This window comes from Pelodiscus sinensis, chromosome 1 (genome assembly GCF_052426305.1).
Source record: "Pelodiscus sinensis isolate ZL-2025 chromosome 1, ASM5242630v1, whole genome shotgun sequence".
Taxonomy (NCBI): Eukaryota; Metazoa; Chordata; order Testudines; family Trionychidae; genus Pelodiscus; species Pelodiscus sinensis.
Window position 1 is genome coordinate 108,228,052 of NC_143052.1, and position 14,090 is coordinate 108,242,141.

At 40.2% G+C, this 14,090-nt stretch overlaps 1 protein-coding gene across 4 annotated transcripts in view; it reads left to right on the forward strand.

The window, feature by feature from the left end:
- DENND5B (DENN domain containing 5B) overlaps positions 1 to 14,090 on the forward strand; it is a 191,149-nt gene that overhangs the window by 135,445 nt on the left and 41,614 nt on the right. For 2 of the 4 annotated variants that reach the window (XM_089782208.1, XM_075940587.2), the window contains 4 exons: positions 9,028 to 9,104; positions 10,421 to 10,533; positions 12,516 to 12,647; positions 13,596 to 13,748. In XM_089782208.1, coding sequence (XP_089638334.1) covers positions 9,028 to 9,104; positions 10,421 to 10,533; positions 12,516 to 12,647; positions 13,596 to 13,748 — 475 coding nt within the window. Of the gene's footprint in view, positions 1 to 9,027; positions 9,107 to 10,420; positions 10,534 to 12,515; positions 12,648 to 13,595; positions 13,749 to 14,090 lie in introns of all 4 variants that reach the window. The other 2 variants (XM_075940572.2, XM_075940579.2) reach the window with 1 other exon arrangement.

Here is a 14,090-nt window from a genome sequence, read left to right on the forward strand (position 1 = left end):
CTCCTCCTGTTATTACTAAAGCAATAAAGTCTCAAAAAAAATCTGTTCTACCCTGTAAGAAACCTTGGCTCCTATTATCCCCTAGAGTGAAATATAGAAATCTGCTACAGAATTCTAGCACAGAACACACCTCATGCCCCAAATTCTCTCCAGAACTGTATATTGTAAAGTACTGATCTTGGTTTTGACACTCCATTTAATCTGTTCAATGCCACTTTGATTTGGTGGCTACTAGAGCTTTTGTTCTATTTATTAACATTCTAACTCCTGTAGAAGGAAATAATAGCTCAAAAGTGTTTGCATATAAATTACACACACATGCTGTCTCTTAGGGGGAGTGTGCTTACTCCACACCTCCATTTGTTTGAAAGCTGTAAAATTTCCTTGTGAGTGAAGGGTACAAAAGCCAGAGAAGCTGATGGATGGTCATCAATTTATGGCACATAATGCTGGTTACAAAAGATCAAGCTATTTCATGCACTCTCCTGGGAATGTTTAAACCTAAAAAGCAATTTACCTTGCAGCTGCTCTTTGTGGAAGTCTATCTTCTGTGCTGTAGGTGAATGGTTTTTCTTTTCTCCTTCCCTTCTGTGTTAGTGTGTCCATCTTAGTGGTGATGAGAGGGGGCTGTTGACTAAATGAACACATAACCTGATGACATCAAATGCAGCCGCTCCATGTTCTTCTGCCCTTATTGGTGCATCATAGATGCTACAGCATGTGCTGTCAATAGAAATCATAAACTGTATCCCCTCTTCATTTTCTGAAAAGGAAAAATATGTAGTATTGAAGTTTAGTCCTTACATATGTGACAGAGCTTTTTAAGTACAGGCAGTCCCCGGGTTACATACAAGATAGGGACTGTAGGTTTGTTCTTAAGTTGAATTTGTATGTAAGTCAGAACTGGTACATATTATAGGGGAAACTCTAGCCAAACATTTCTCCAGAGCTCAGTTTTATTCTCCCACACCTCACTTCCCTCAGTCCTTTATTCTCAAGCTGAGGTGTCTGCTGAGAAAAACCGCTCCGCGTCTCCCTGGTCTGCTGGGGAGGGGGAGGGCACTAGCTTCGCGTCTCCCTGGTCTGCTGGGGGGAAGCAGCTAGTGCAGGGTTGCCTTACCCTGTTTGTAATTAGGGATCGGATGTAAGTCGGATCCATGTAACCCGGGGACTGCCTGTATACTGTTCTTAGGACCAACCACCTTGACACTGACTTTCATGCTATTATATTATGGAAATTAACCACTTCAGATGTGATGTTTTGTAAAATGGACATTGTTAATCCCTTCCCACCATGCACATAATCCTATCTTAAAGTACCAAATAGTAATTTATGTTTTACTTACCAGGTTTCCTTGTCAATAGACTTCTTTTCAGGGGCTTGCTCTTATGATTCCCCATGTTTGAGTGGAAGAAACTTTTTTTTCTCTGGCCTCTCCTCTAAAATGAGTACATCCTTCATGAATACTGTGGAAGTGAAATGACAGGTGCATTCTATGGTGACCTATTGTTCCCTACTCACATTTTCCACCTGTTCCAGGGCACTCTAAAGGATGGTCCTCAGAAATTAGTGGCAGCATTTTCTTCTTTCTGAGAAATAAATAAAATAGATCACGCCTAGATACACTGTCCTCATACTTTATGTAAAAAGAAAAATTAATTTTAAAATCTGATTTCTGTCATTAAATATTAAAACAGTTTAATTTTTCAAATACTGAGATTCTATGCCAGACTTGTGTGGTCTATCAGGGCTCCCCCCCCCCCCCCCCCCCCGGCACTCTGAGTGCAGACAAATACGCATGCACGTATGTTACTTTCCAGGACACGAGGATCAAATCATCACCTTGAAAAAAGTAATTTTTATTAACAAACAAAAGATATACTTGATAAAGCATACTTGGTTGCTAGGCATACAGAGCAACTAAGTAAAACAAAATACAGCGAAAATCTCTGTGAACAACTCATAGATAGTGAATGGGGGAGGGAAGGCATGGATTCACACAGAGAAATTTAAACCAAACAACCAAAATAAAAGAAAAATACCCTGATCATGACTAGATACACTTTTCCTTCTACTCATAATACATACTGATCTGTACTTAAAGGTTCAGTTCACTCCAATGTCCAATATTTATTATAGGCATGGTAATTCTAAACCCTGCATCTGCTCTTTGCAGCCCTTTCCTTAGAATCAACACCCCCCCACCACACGCACACACGAAGGAAGAGCAGACCAGGTATCTATATCCAATCCAAATTTCAGCATTGTATTCCCATTGGTTCTTCTGGCCCCCTGCCAACACCCTTGCTAGCTACCTGAGTTTAACCCCTTAATCACTGGGTGCTGGCCCGCGCTCCATCACATGGCCCAAGAAGGAAAAAAGGGTTTAAATGTTCTAAAAGTTCTTCATCTTGCCTGCTTATCTCCTGTAAAAGCTTCACACAATATTCCAACCAACTTCCCCCTGGAGATTCAAAGTCCCAGTGGGATGCTCATACTCTTTTCCCTTTCCTCCCTCATTAGTTATCAAGCTAGCATGAGTTTGCATGGCAGTATAGCTGTGGAAGTGTGGTAATGGCACTAGAGGCATAGATGAGCACATATCATTTGATTTCAGGTGGGTTTGTACTCTGCACAGCCAGCCAGGCCTCTGTGACGGGTTCAACAGCTATTTAAACTCCTGGTGGTTTGAGAGCTCACATTACTCTGCACATAAGAAGTAATTAATACAAATTATTTCCATCCTATTTTGTTTCTTGTGGGTTTTTCCCTGTTTTATTTTATTTTTATTTTTATTTATTAATTTTTGCTGAAGATCATCTTTGTGTAAAATTGTCAGTTATGTAAACTGTCTTAATCTTTCGAAAAGAGTGGTGACTTACTATAATCACAAGATGGTGTATTTTGATATTTCTGTAAAGATGCTAGTGTTACTAATGTACTCTTCTTTGAAAAAGGCATTAGCAATTGCTTCTCACCACTAGATCATTGGTTAAAATCCAGTCCAGGCTTGGAGCAATGGAAAGCCTTTTTGCAACTGTTGGAAGGCCTTCCCAATGCCGGTGCACTGGTGACAATATCACACCAAGCACCATTATTGTTTGGAGACAAAGTGCATGAGGTAATATCTTTTGTTGGGCCAAATTTGATTGGTGGGGGGAGACAAGCGGGCAGAAAAGGCAACAAAAAATATGAGGGCTACTGAACACATTCCATATGAGGAGAGATTAAAAAGACTAAGCCTTTTCAGTTTGAAAAAGAGATGCTTTAGGGAGAGATGACAGATCTATAAAATCTTGAATGACATGGAAAAATTGAATAAGAGTGTTATTTTCTCCTTCAAATAACACAATTAAATCAATAGGCAGCTGACTTCAAACAAAAGAAATTATTCATTCCCTCTGAAGCACCTGGCATTCACTACAGTCAGAAGACAGGATACTGGGCTAGATGGACCTTTGATCTGACCCAATATGGTCATACTGATGTTCTTACATAAAAACCAGAGCCAAGATAGTCTGGGAGTTCTGAAGGGGTGGGAGGGGTCTGTGTCTCTTTCTCCACAGAGTTAATAACCAAGTAAGAATATATATTAAAAATATAAATGATAGTGTTCCTCAGGTGACTTGCCACAAGATGTCGGAACATGGTATGAGAGCTGAGTGGGTCTAATATATTTCTGTTTTATATAGGAATTAGGTACAGGGCTCCTGAGAGCTAACTGCTGAATTATCTGCTAGAAAACTAGAGTTTTCAAGTGCCTAAATAGCCCCAAGATTAATGGCTAAAGATAAGGGGGGTGGGGGTGGGGGTGGGGGTGGGGGTGAGGGTGTGTATGCACGCACAAACACCCAAGCAAATAGACATTCCAATTATTCTAGAAAACATTGACTCTTATTCTAGAAGAGTGTTCACACCATTTAGGGAAAATGGAAGGGTGTACTTGCATACCTCTTTTCACTCACACTGCAAGAAGATAGTGTGCTTAGATGGCTAAAGGCTTCTACACACTACTGCTTATGTCTCTTGGTTTTCAATAAGCCACTGCTTTGAGGGATGTAAGTTGAACTGACCTGAGTACCAGTGTAAACCACCATCCTAGCTACCATTTCTCATGGAAGTGATTTTATACTGAAAGGCAAGCTCTCTCCCATCAGCAGAGAGCGTATTCACCATACACACTATAACTGTGCTACTGTAACGCAGCTAACGTAGACTGGGCCTTGGTAAAGGCTGTCTTTACAACTAAAAAGCCAGGATTAAATATCTTAAAATAATAACTTAAAAATGCAGAGAAAACAATTTGTAAAGTCTACATACAGTTCCTATCTGGTTGCAAGGCATTGTGTTTCATGCTGTGTTAGTTCTGCAATAGCTGCTTATCTGGGAAGTTAAGTCTAGTGATGTTCAGATAGAACTACCTGTTAGTAAGATGTCTAGTGAAGCATTTGCCAAGCTAACTGATGAGCCATTAAGAATATAAACAGGTAAATTTAATAAATAAGTATATAAAATTATATTATTGTACAAAGTAGTTTTAAGCACTGTATCTCTAGGGTTGCCAGGTGTCTGGTTTTGAACCGGACAGTCCAGTATTTGAGCTCTCTGTTCGGGAAACAAATTGAGGAAAACATAAATGTCCGATATTTTCTAAATAAGATGTAATGTAGATTGTGATGTAATGTCAAGTGTGTCTGGTATTTTTGTTGAAACCATCTGGCAAGCCTATGCATCTCAGTTCTTCTGATTAAGTTGTAAGGACTTGGTTTCAAAAAGAACAGTTGCATGCTGTTTTTCTGTTTTCTGCATTGATATTATTAACTCACTATCCTTGGCTGAACTTTCTTAGCCTCTCTGGGCATTGATTAATCTGTTCAAAGTTTAAAGATTTGTAAAATGTATGATGCGCATTACAAGAGTTTTGCAAGATTATATTGATTTATTGTCAGTAAAAGTTCAGTGTGGTTGCTAGCCAGAAATACATTTAGGAAGTTACCCATAAAGTATAGAACAGTGTTTGTTCCTCGGTCTTAAAGTTTAAGAAACACCAAACAATAATGTTTTTAAATGGGAACACCAAGGATTTTTGTTGGGGGGCGGGAGGGGAGAGGGAGAGGAAGCTTGCCCCTTTTAAGGACAGCCATTTGAACTCTGTTCTCTCCGTGTATGGTGACCATATTTTCTGAACCAAAATTAGGGACACATTACCTACATTCCTTGACTTCTGTTTACTATGCCACGACTCTCGGGGTCAAGAAGTAACCACCTCTAAGAATTTTTCCCACCATCCTCCTACCCATAGGGGATGAGTTTGGCCCCCAACAAACCTCCTCTCCTCTGGTGTTGGTCTGTCCCCTGCAGGTGTCTGCCCTTCTGCTTCACCCTCAGAATCCCCTGGCACCTGCACCTTCCCTTATTCCTGCACCCTCCTGGTGCTTCTTCCTTCCTCACTGTCCCCTTGCCCTCTTTCTCCCTGATGCCCATCCCCATACCACTCTCTGCCCCAGTTCCTCTTATGCCCCTCCGTGCCCTCACACATGACTTGTTCCATCCCCGCCTTCCTCATGCCCACCCCTCCTTTCAACCCTTCTTCCTGCCCCTCCCCGTCCCTTTGCTTCCTCTTGCTCCCAATGCCCTAATTTGCTTCAAGCCCCTCCCCCACCTTTTACCTTCCAGTTTGTGGGGCTGGAGTCTCTGGTTGGGCCCCAGCTGCCCCCAAAGGCCCGGACCCAGCTGCTTCCAAGGCAGGACCACTTGCTGGGCCTGGAGCTGGGCTGTCCGTGGTGCTAAAGTTAGTGCCGCATTCCAGTCTCCACACTAGCTTTGGCTCCCATAAGGAGTAGGGGAGGGGAGAAAGCCCCCACCCTCCCAGATTTGGCTTTTGGAGTGCAGCACAGTGAGCGGGTCCATGCACTGCCACTCCCCCAGCAGAGTGGGAAGGAGCAGAGGGAGAAAGGGCTGTTCATAGAGCGCACTGGCAGAGCCCGAACTTACCCCGCTCTGTAGAGCTCCAGCCAAGCTGTGTGCAGTTCCCGCCGGGACTCGGGTGGCAGCTCCCAAGAGTGGCTCACCTTTTCAAACCAGTGCCCATCCTCCCTCAGCAGCAATGGCAGCTGCCTGTGGATGGAGGCGGCCGGGCTGGTGGCACATGGCAGAGGCTGTCCCGGAGCAGCAGGGAAGGGCCATGCGGTGGTGGGAAGGGCTTTCCGGACAGCAGCGCATGCTGTATGGGAGCTCAGAGCTCTGAACAGTGTTCACCACCGACAGCAGCCCTGGCTGCCCACGCAAAGCTCCAAGGGAGCTGCTTACGTGCTGGGTGGAGGCGGGGAGTTGCTGCTGCGCTGCACTAGCACTGGGTGTCTAAATCCGGGACTGTTCCAGAAAAAAAGGGACAAATGGTCACTATGTGCCGCGGAACACAGTTTAAGAAATGCTGGTATAGAAGCTTTCTTTTGTCTTAAACGTGTGGTTTTTCTTTAGTGTTTAAAGGAAAAGAATGAATTACCTCTTTCTTCGCCTCCCCCCTCCAAAAATGGATAGAATATACTGGGTTAAAAACTAGCATTATTCATAATTGTCTCTGTATATAAATGTAAAGAATTGCTTCAACGTGAGATGCTCATTTAATAATATTATATATATTGTCTTACTCTCAGGGATCTTTTCAGTGAGTGATTGACTTGGCTTTAATAGCTGCCTTAACTGAAAGTATGTTTAATCTGCATTTATAAATTGATGCAGTAATCAATTTTTTTTCCCCATTGCTAAAAAACCAAGTGGGTTTCAAAGATTTTAGATGCACAAGAATTGTGTGGTATCAAGAGAGAACTGCCTAACTACTTGAACTGGTAAAACTCTTGGGGGCGGGGGGTATTTACTATTTTTTTGTTCTGTATTTTGAACGGTGTCTAGCACAGCAAAGTCTGATGCTCACCCATGACTGGTACTACTTAGCACTGCTGCAATACAAATAATTAATAGTAATAGGTTGCAAAGAGAGAAACCTATAAGGTGTTTCCACTGAGTCTGTAACACACTTTGGAGTAAAAGAATGCTTTTACAGTTGTCCTCTGGATCTAGAATCTAAGGATTTTAAGATTCAGTTCTGGGAACAGTACTGGATAGCTACTTTTAGATAAGAGTATTCTACTGGATATGAAGGAAAACATAATATAATTTTTCCAGGCACTCTAAAAATCTGAAATAAGATTGTACATAGTGTATACAATCCTAAATATTTGGAGTAAAACTAATTACGCTAAATATTTTTGTTAGTATTCTTGATTACTCCTAGTACCCTGAAGAAATCACACAATCACATGTCATATTCAGGACAGACCATTGCTACCAGTTTGATAGCAAATATTGCCACTCTTTATAGCATTTGAATTAGTTGTGCACCCATCTTGTTGTAATTGCATCTGGACCACATTTTCCTAGTTTGGTTACGAGATTATCAAGTAGGACCATATCAGAAACTTTACTATCTACTATGCCGGTAACCCTGTCAAACTATGAAACTTAGTTTGGTTTAAGTATCAGAGGAGTAGCCGTGTTAGTCTGAATCTGCAAAAGCAGAGAGGAGTCCTGTGGCACTTTCGTGGGCAAAGACCCACTTCGTGACATGCATCTGACGAAATGGGTCTTTGCCCACGAGAGCTTATGCTCCTACACTTCAGTTAGTCTATAAGGTGCCACAGGACTCCTCACCGCTTTACTTTGGTTTAGTATTGCTTGTTCTTGGGAAATTTTGTGTTGACTATTACTTATCCTTTATGTGCTTATAAATTGTTTGCACAACTATCTTTTCATATATCAGAGTTAAGCTGATCTCTCTGGGTCTCTCTGGGTCTTCTCTTTGAAGTTAGGTACCATGTCTGTTCTTCACCTGTCCTCTGAGGCCTTTAAAGAATTAATCAAATAATGAAGTTCTAATTAACTTGTAATATTACTTTGGCCCACTGCTGGTTTTTTCTTGTATTTCCTTTCATTGGTTTGAGGAAATGCACAATATTGGTGCCAGGAAGAGGGTGTGAGTTCACGTAGTTCTGTAAAGGAGTGCATAGCCCTGGAACAACCCTTACTCCACTCCGGCCTTGCCCCCATACCACTTCTGCCCCTGTCCGTGCCCCTCCTTTTCCCATCCTGGCTCTACCCCTTGAAGCTTCCCCCTGAAGTATGGACCACCTGCAAAGCACAGGGCCTGAGGCAACTGTCCTGTGGGCAGGACTACTCTGCCTGTAGGTAATAGTAATGGTCAGTTTTTGTTGGCTAGCATTTGCTAGCTAGTAAGAAGGAATACTGACTGCTGTAAATCATTATGTAAATTGCTACATACCAGTGTATTTTATTTATTTTCTGCAGTAGAAGTGTCACCAAGGAAGGTGTTGCTAATGACACTCCTGGTCACTGTTTTTTAAAATAGAAATGAACCAACAAATCTTCACCACATCCAACTCAATGAGATGTATTGTAGAATCTTTTCCCTTCCTCTCTCAACTTTAAATTCAGGCAGCAATAACATAATTTGCTGGTGTGCTTCATACAATATTACATAATACTTGTATTCAAGTTGGCATGTAAAGGTTGTTCAAACATACATAAGGAGAGGTAGTATGAAATTACCCTCGTGACAGTGTTGACAAATAAGTTATTTACAAAGAAGTGGTATACAAATTGAATGTTAAAAAATGTTGGAAAAAATTGTTGAAGTAAGTAAATCTATTTCTGTACGCTTTGGTTTATATATCCTAATCTGTACACAGTCATAAGCTGGTCACTAGTAACTTGTGATGTGTTGCATGAGACCTTGGCAAGCATTTGGCATCCTGTTGTTTCCTTGGTGCTTGCTGGTTTCTCATCTACCATGAAGTCTTCCCTTCAGGGCTGCCTGAAATTCATCATCACAAATACTTATTGCAGTTCACAAATTTTTATGCATGTGTGCTCCTGAAAAGGATGATTCCTGAAGGCTTACTGAAATCACTGACATAAGCTCTCTCTTCTGTCAAATTACATCATTTTAGTCGGTGGGCTAATCGAAGTGCCACAGCACAGCGCAGGAAACATTCAGAACATATTGGACTGGACAATGATTTAAGAGAGGTAGGTGACATCTGCAGGGGACTTCGGTCAAAGATCATAGACCTAATCAAAGTGTATTTTGCTGCCTCCAACATTTTGGAATCATAAGGTTTTCATTCACCTTTGTGGCCATTAAATGATGTATCTATCAGTTTATTTATAGTATGTAATTTTAATATATTCAAAATAGTGTCCATGTGATGTAGAGATTTTGAATTTTCTAAACTGAAGAACTATAAAGCAGTGTGTTAATATAGATTGTTACTGTGGCTGAAAAGTTGTGATCACATATATTGAAAAATGCTAATGAAAGGGGGGTAAGACTTGATATTTTACACCAATTTTTCCATCTTAGAACAAATCAGTTTTTAAAATACTGAACTCTGAGGCTCTGCATTGTAATAAAACAGACTGCCATAAACAAACTTTTGCTGATACAGATGCCTGTCGTACAACTGCACTTACACAGGCAGACCCATCTGTGTGGATGGAGTGACAGATTTGGACCAATAAAAAGTATTTGAGTTTCAGATATTATGGTACACGCTGACCATTTGGAGACAAAAAGGAGGATTTAATGTAAGGGTGCTCTTTTGTGTTGCATAGATTAGTAATTTTCACTGGCTAGCCCATTTAAAAGGGAAGTGCTTGTTACTGGTTTTTTGTTTACCCACACATCTGGTAAACATCAATTACTTGGTGCTTTTTTTCCTGTCTCTTCAGTTTCTCCTTTTGATTGTTCCAAAAAACCCCAATTTTCTGCCATGTTTTTCACTGTAACTATAGTTCTTGTGCTATTTTTATCATTAGCAAAAAACGCTCACCAAACCTTTATACTGTTTTGCCATTAGCATTACTAAATAAACTTTATCATTGTTGCCATTAATGATGTAAAGAGTTAACCGGTTGCCTGGTAAACATCAGCCTTACTAGCATACTTACCAGAGTAACCAGTTAACCAGCAGGCTGGCAGGGCTGATGCTTCATGCCTGGCAATAACGTTAGGATTCTACATCCCTAGTTGCCATTTGAAGTTTAAAACCTAATAAGTAAAATCTAATTCTTTAATTGCAATGTTAAACATTCAGTTTCATTAAAACCAAGCAAAACAGCCTTTATAAAAGTTTGTTGCTATTTATGTTAATGTGACTTTGTAAATATAGTTCTTAATATTGCAATGTGTATATTTCAACATAAAACCCTTTCAGTGCTTCGCCATATATTTATTTTTTCTTTCTTTCTTTTGTGGTTGTTGTTGTGGAACATATGCATGCTTGTTTTGCTTTGTCTCCTCTCTTTCGGGCTTTTCTGCCATTGGTATATCTGCCTCCTCTTAACCATCGGAGGAGCTTTTGATTCGTCAGAACTCAATGGCATTCTGGGAGTGGGATCAAGGGCCACCCCCTCCTGCACGACCTCCTAAAAAATCCTTCTCTGAATGCTGCCTGGTATGTTTTTTTTTGCTGAAAGCTGCTTTGAGAGACTTTACTAGAATAAGGAACCACTGTCTTCAATATCACTTCAAATGCCGTTTTGTAGCACATAAGCACACCCTGTAGTTACTAAAGTGTGGTTATAGTCAGAAAAGCAAAACTGAAAATCAAGTCATGGGATTGCATTTCAATCCTCTGGCTACGTTTATGCTTCTAAAGTTTTTTTTTCCTCACTGCTGTGACTGTCAGCTTAGGATCTCAATTGCAAGTTGCATCCTTCTAGGCTATGATGTTCAGCCACCAGCAAAGACTGCAGTGAAATCTTAGGTTGTGGTGATAGTTGATTGATACTGATCCACAGAGAGACTAGAATCCAACTTGATCTTTATGTAGCAAACTTGTTCTTCTATAGAACTCGCAGAACCAAGAGAGTTAACAGGACTAAAAATGTGTCATTTTATAATACATTAGGACTTGATCTGCAGTAGAATAGAGTAAGGTTATCTAAATGTTTCCAGTCTTCAGACTATGACCACACTTTTATTTTCTTTTTCCCTTTCCCTTTAAAAATAAACTTCTGTCTATCTCTGTTAGCTATTTCCTTTTTGCTGTTTCCATAATGTTTATTACTTTGGCACAAATTAGATGGAACAACTATTGTGAGACTACCAATGGTTGAAAAAAAAACGCTGTTATTTAAATAGCAACTTCATCGTTGCGTGACACAAGAATAAAAATATTTAAAAGTTTTTGTCCTTTCGCATTTTATTTATGCATAAGAATGTTGTGGATTCCATTAGAGATGATAATAGCCAGACATACATGCTCAGCCCACACCAGAAGTATTGAACAGGCGAGCTGACTTGTCCATATGTGCTCAAGCAATTTTGGTCAACTTACAACAGCACAAGTTTGGATATTGCTTCCATTAAACAAGCTAGTTTAAAGTTATCTCTTTTTCCAGACAGAAAGTTATAGAATGTTGCAGAGACAGCATGCTCCCTGTACATTATGTAGCTCTAAAGTAAGTCCTGCAGCCCAATTAAACTCTGTGAGTATAACTCTCTGAAGAGAGTACCATCCAGTCTACTTGTGGGGCCTTAAGTGCAGAGAGAATTAATGGGTGTGGGAGGCAACAGCTACCTATAGCAGGAGACAGCCATTACAATATGATGATCATATTTCTAAATTATTTTTTCAATAAAATATCAAAGTTGGCAATCCTCAGGCATATTTTAAGTACTTTTTTGGATGAGTTCAACAAAATTTTATTTTAAAAAATGGGTGCCTAAGTTAGGTTCTTCACATTTAAGCACCTACCGTTGAGGCCTATCTTGTATAAATGCTAAGAATATAGCTTTTTCACTTGCATAAAGAGGTGTTGAACACTTCTTTGCGATACCACAGATTTAGATGAACTTCAGGTACTCGAGTTTCATTTTCCAAAATGATTTCCAAAAGTTGAATTTTGTTGAAAACAAATCTAAGAATAAATAAACTCACCAGTGACTAAGCAAGTTTGTCAGTCTTGACGAGAGCCAACGTATCCCACTTTTTTTCCCCTGAGCCAAAGTTCTTTGAAATCTAAGTCCCTTTTCCTTCCTTCACTTGCTTTTCTAGTTTCTTTCAAAAGCATTTTTCATTCAACTCTATACTGTTTTCTTCAGATTATTCAGTTGGGTTTTCATCCCTTTTACTAGTGAAAATCAAATAATGCAAAGAGTTTTTAATGCAGGTTTGGACTTGTATGCTGATGGCTAACTGTAATACAAGCTAATAACACAGTTCACTGGCTAGTTCTGTTTGACGTTTTGACTGCACATATCACATGGGAGAATTTTTTTCTATTGGCCTGTGGAGTGTTAAAATTCTCTACTCTAATGATTTAAAGCTTCAGCTAAATCACAACAGTGCATAGATTTACTAGCTTTGAGCCTTTTTTATACCAGTGCTTGACTGTCAATGGTTAATATTAATGCTAATTCGGTTTCTTTTAGAAATACATGCAGGAGGCAAGGAGTTTGGGGAAAAATTTAAGGCAACCCAAACTCTCAGACCTTTCTCCAGCTGTAATTGCTCAGACAAACTGGAAATTTGTGGAAGGGTTACTAAAAGAGTGTCGCATGAAGGTAACTTGTTTAAAAACTTATATTTTCTACTCTCCTATAAGTAGGGTGAAAATGTCTTTGTGGAGGAGTTTCAGGACCGTTCCAATAACAAACTTCCATTAGTTTCATTGGTAGTTTTCTGCCTGGAAGCCTTTCAGAATCAGTCCAGGCACATCTATGCTACATGGAAGACCAATGCTGCTGCTGTCTATCTTCCAAGGGTTTGATTTAGTGGGTGTGGTGTAGACCTACTAAATTGAACTCCATGGGGTGCCCCTATTGGAGCAGGTACTCCTGCTCCTCACGAGGAGTAAGGGAAGCTGATGGCAGTGTTTGCTCCTGTCGACCTTCCGCTGCGTGGCCGGCACAGAAACGCAATGTAAGATGCGTCGACTGGAGTTGCGTGTCTGTCTTCAGCCTTTCCACGCAGCATAAACCTGGCCTTTCTCAGCTGGTCTCCTGGTATTCTAGAGATAGTTGCCAGGCAGTGGCCCCTTTTTCTTGGTATGTCCGGCTCCTAATTCGCATTAAAAGAAATACGTTCCTTTTCCAGACATGTTACAGGGATTTTATGGGATTGGGAAGGAGAGAGAAGAGGTAGTCTGCGTGATCACAAACTAGAGAAGAGGTGCCTATGTAAACTCTATTCAAATGAGGTCCACAAACTGACTAGGTTTGGGGATCCTCTATTTAAAAAGTCCTTGCTTACAATATAGAGTTATAATCTGTGTTCACTAGAAAAGTCATCCTGAATAGTTAAAGAAACTGTTTGATGCAAATATATTTGGATGACTCTTTATGTATACATTATTTAGAAATTTACTGAAAATTAATATCCTTTTGACTATAAACATTGTAATCAGAACTGATGTTTCAGTGGCCAGAATTGAAGGGATACTGGATGATTTAAAGCCAGTAGATATACTCTTGAACGTTTACTAATACTCTGTAAATCATGATGTCTTATAGACTAAGCGTATGTTGGTAGAGAAGATGGGTCATGAAGCAGTAGAGCTGGGACATGGAGAGGCCAACATAACAGGTCTAGAGGAAAATACATTGATTGCTAGTCTTTGTGATCTGTTGGAAAGGATCTGGAGCCATGGTCTACAAGTCAAACAGGTTGGTAACTTGGTCAGGAAAAAGCACATCTACACATGCAGATACTAAAATATTTCCTGTAATCCATCCCTTTAAACTACCTTTTGGTGAATCATTTCTAAATAGAGTTGAAAGTATCTAAGCACTTCGGGCAAAGCTGTTCATTTCCTTATGTTTTGTGAGGCTTTCAAGAGAAGTCTTTCCACAAATTGTAATAACAATTTTTTTTTTTCCATCCTAAGGAGGAGTTATGGACTGGGGAGAGAAAAATGGATTCAGGGAAAGCTTCATGATCACAGGAAATGACTTGTTCTGTGAAGTGGTCCTTTCCTGTTCTTGTTGGTTTCATTGCTCAGGAACAAA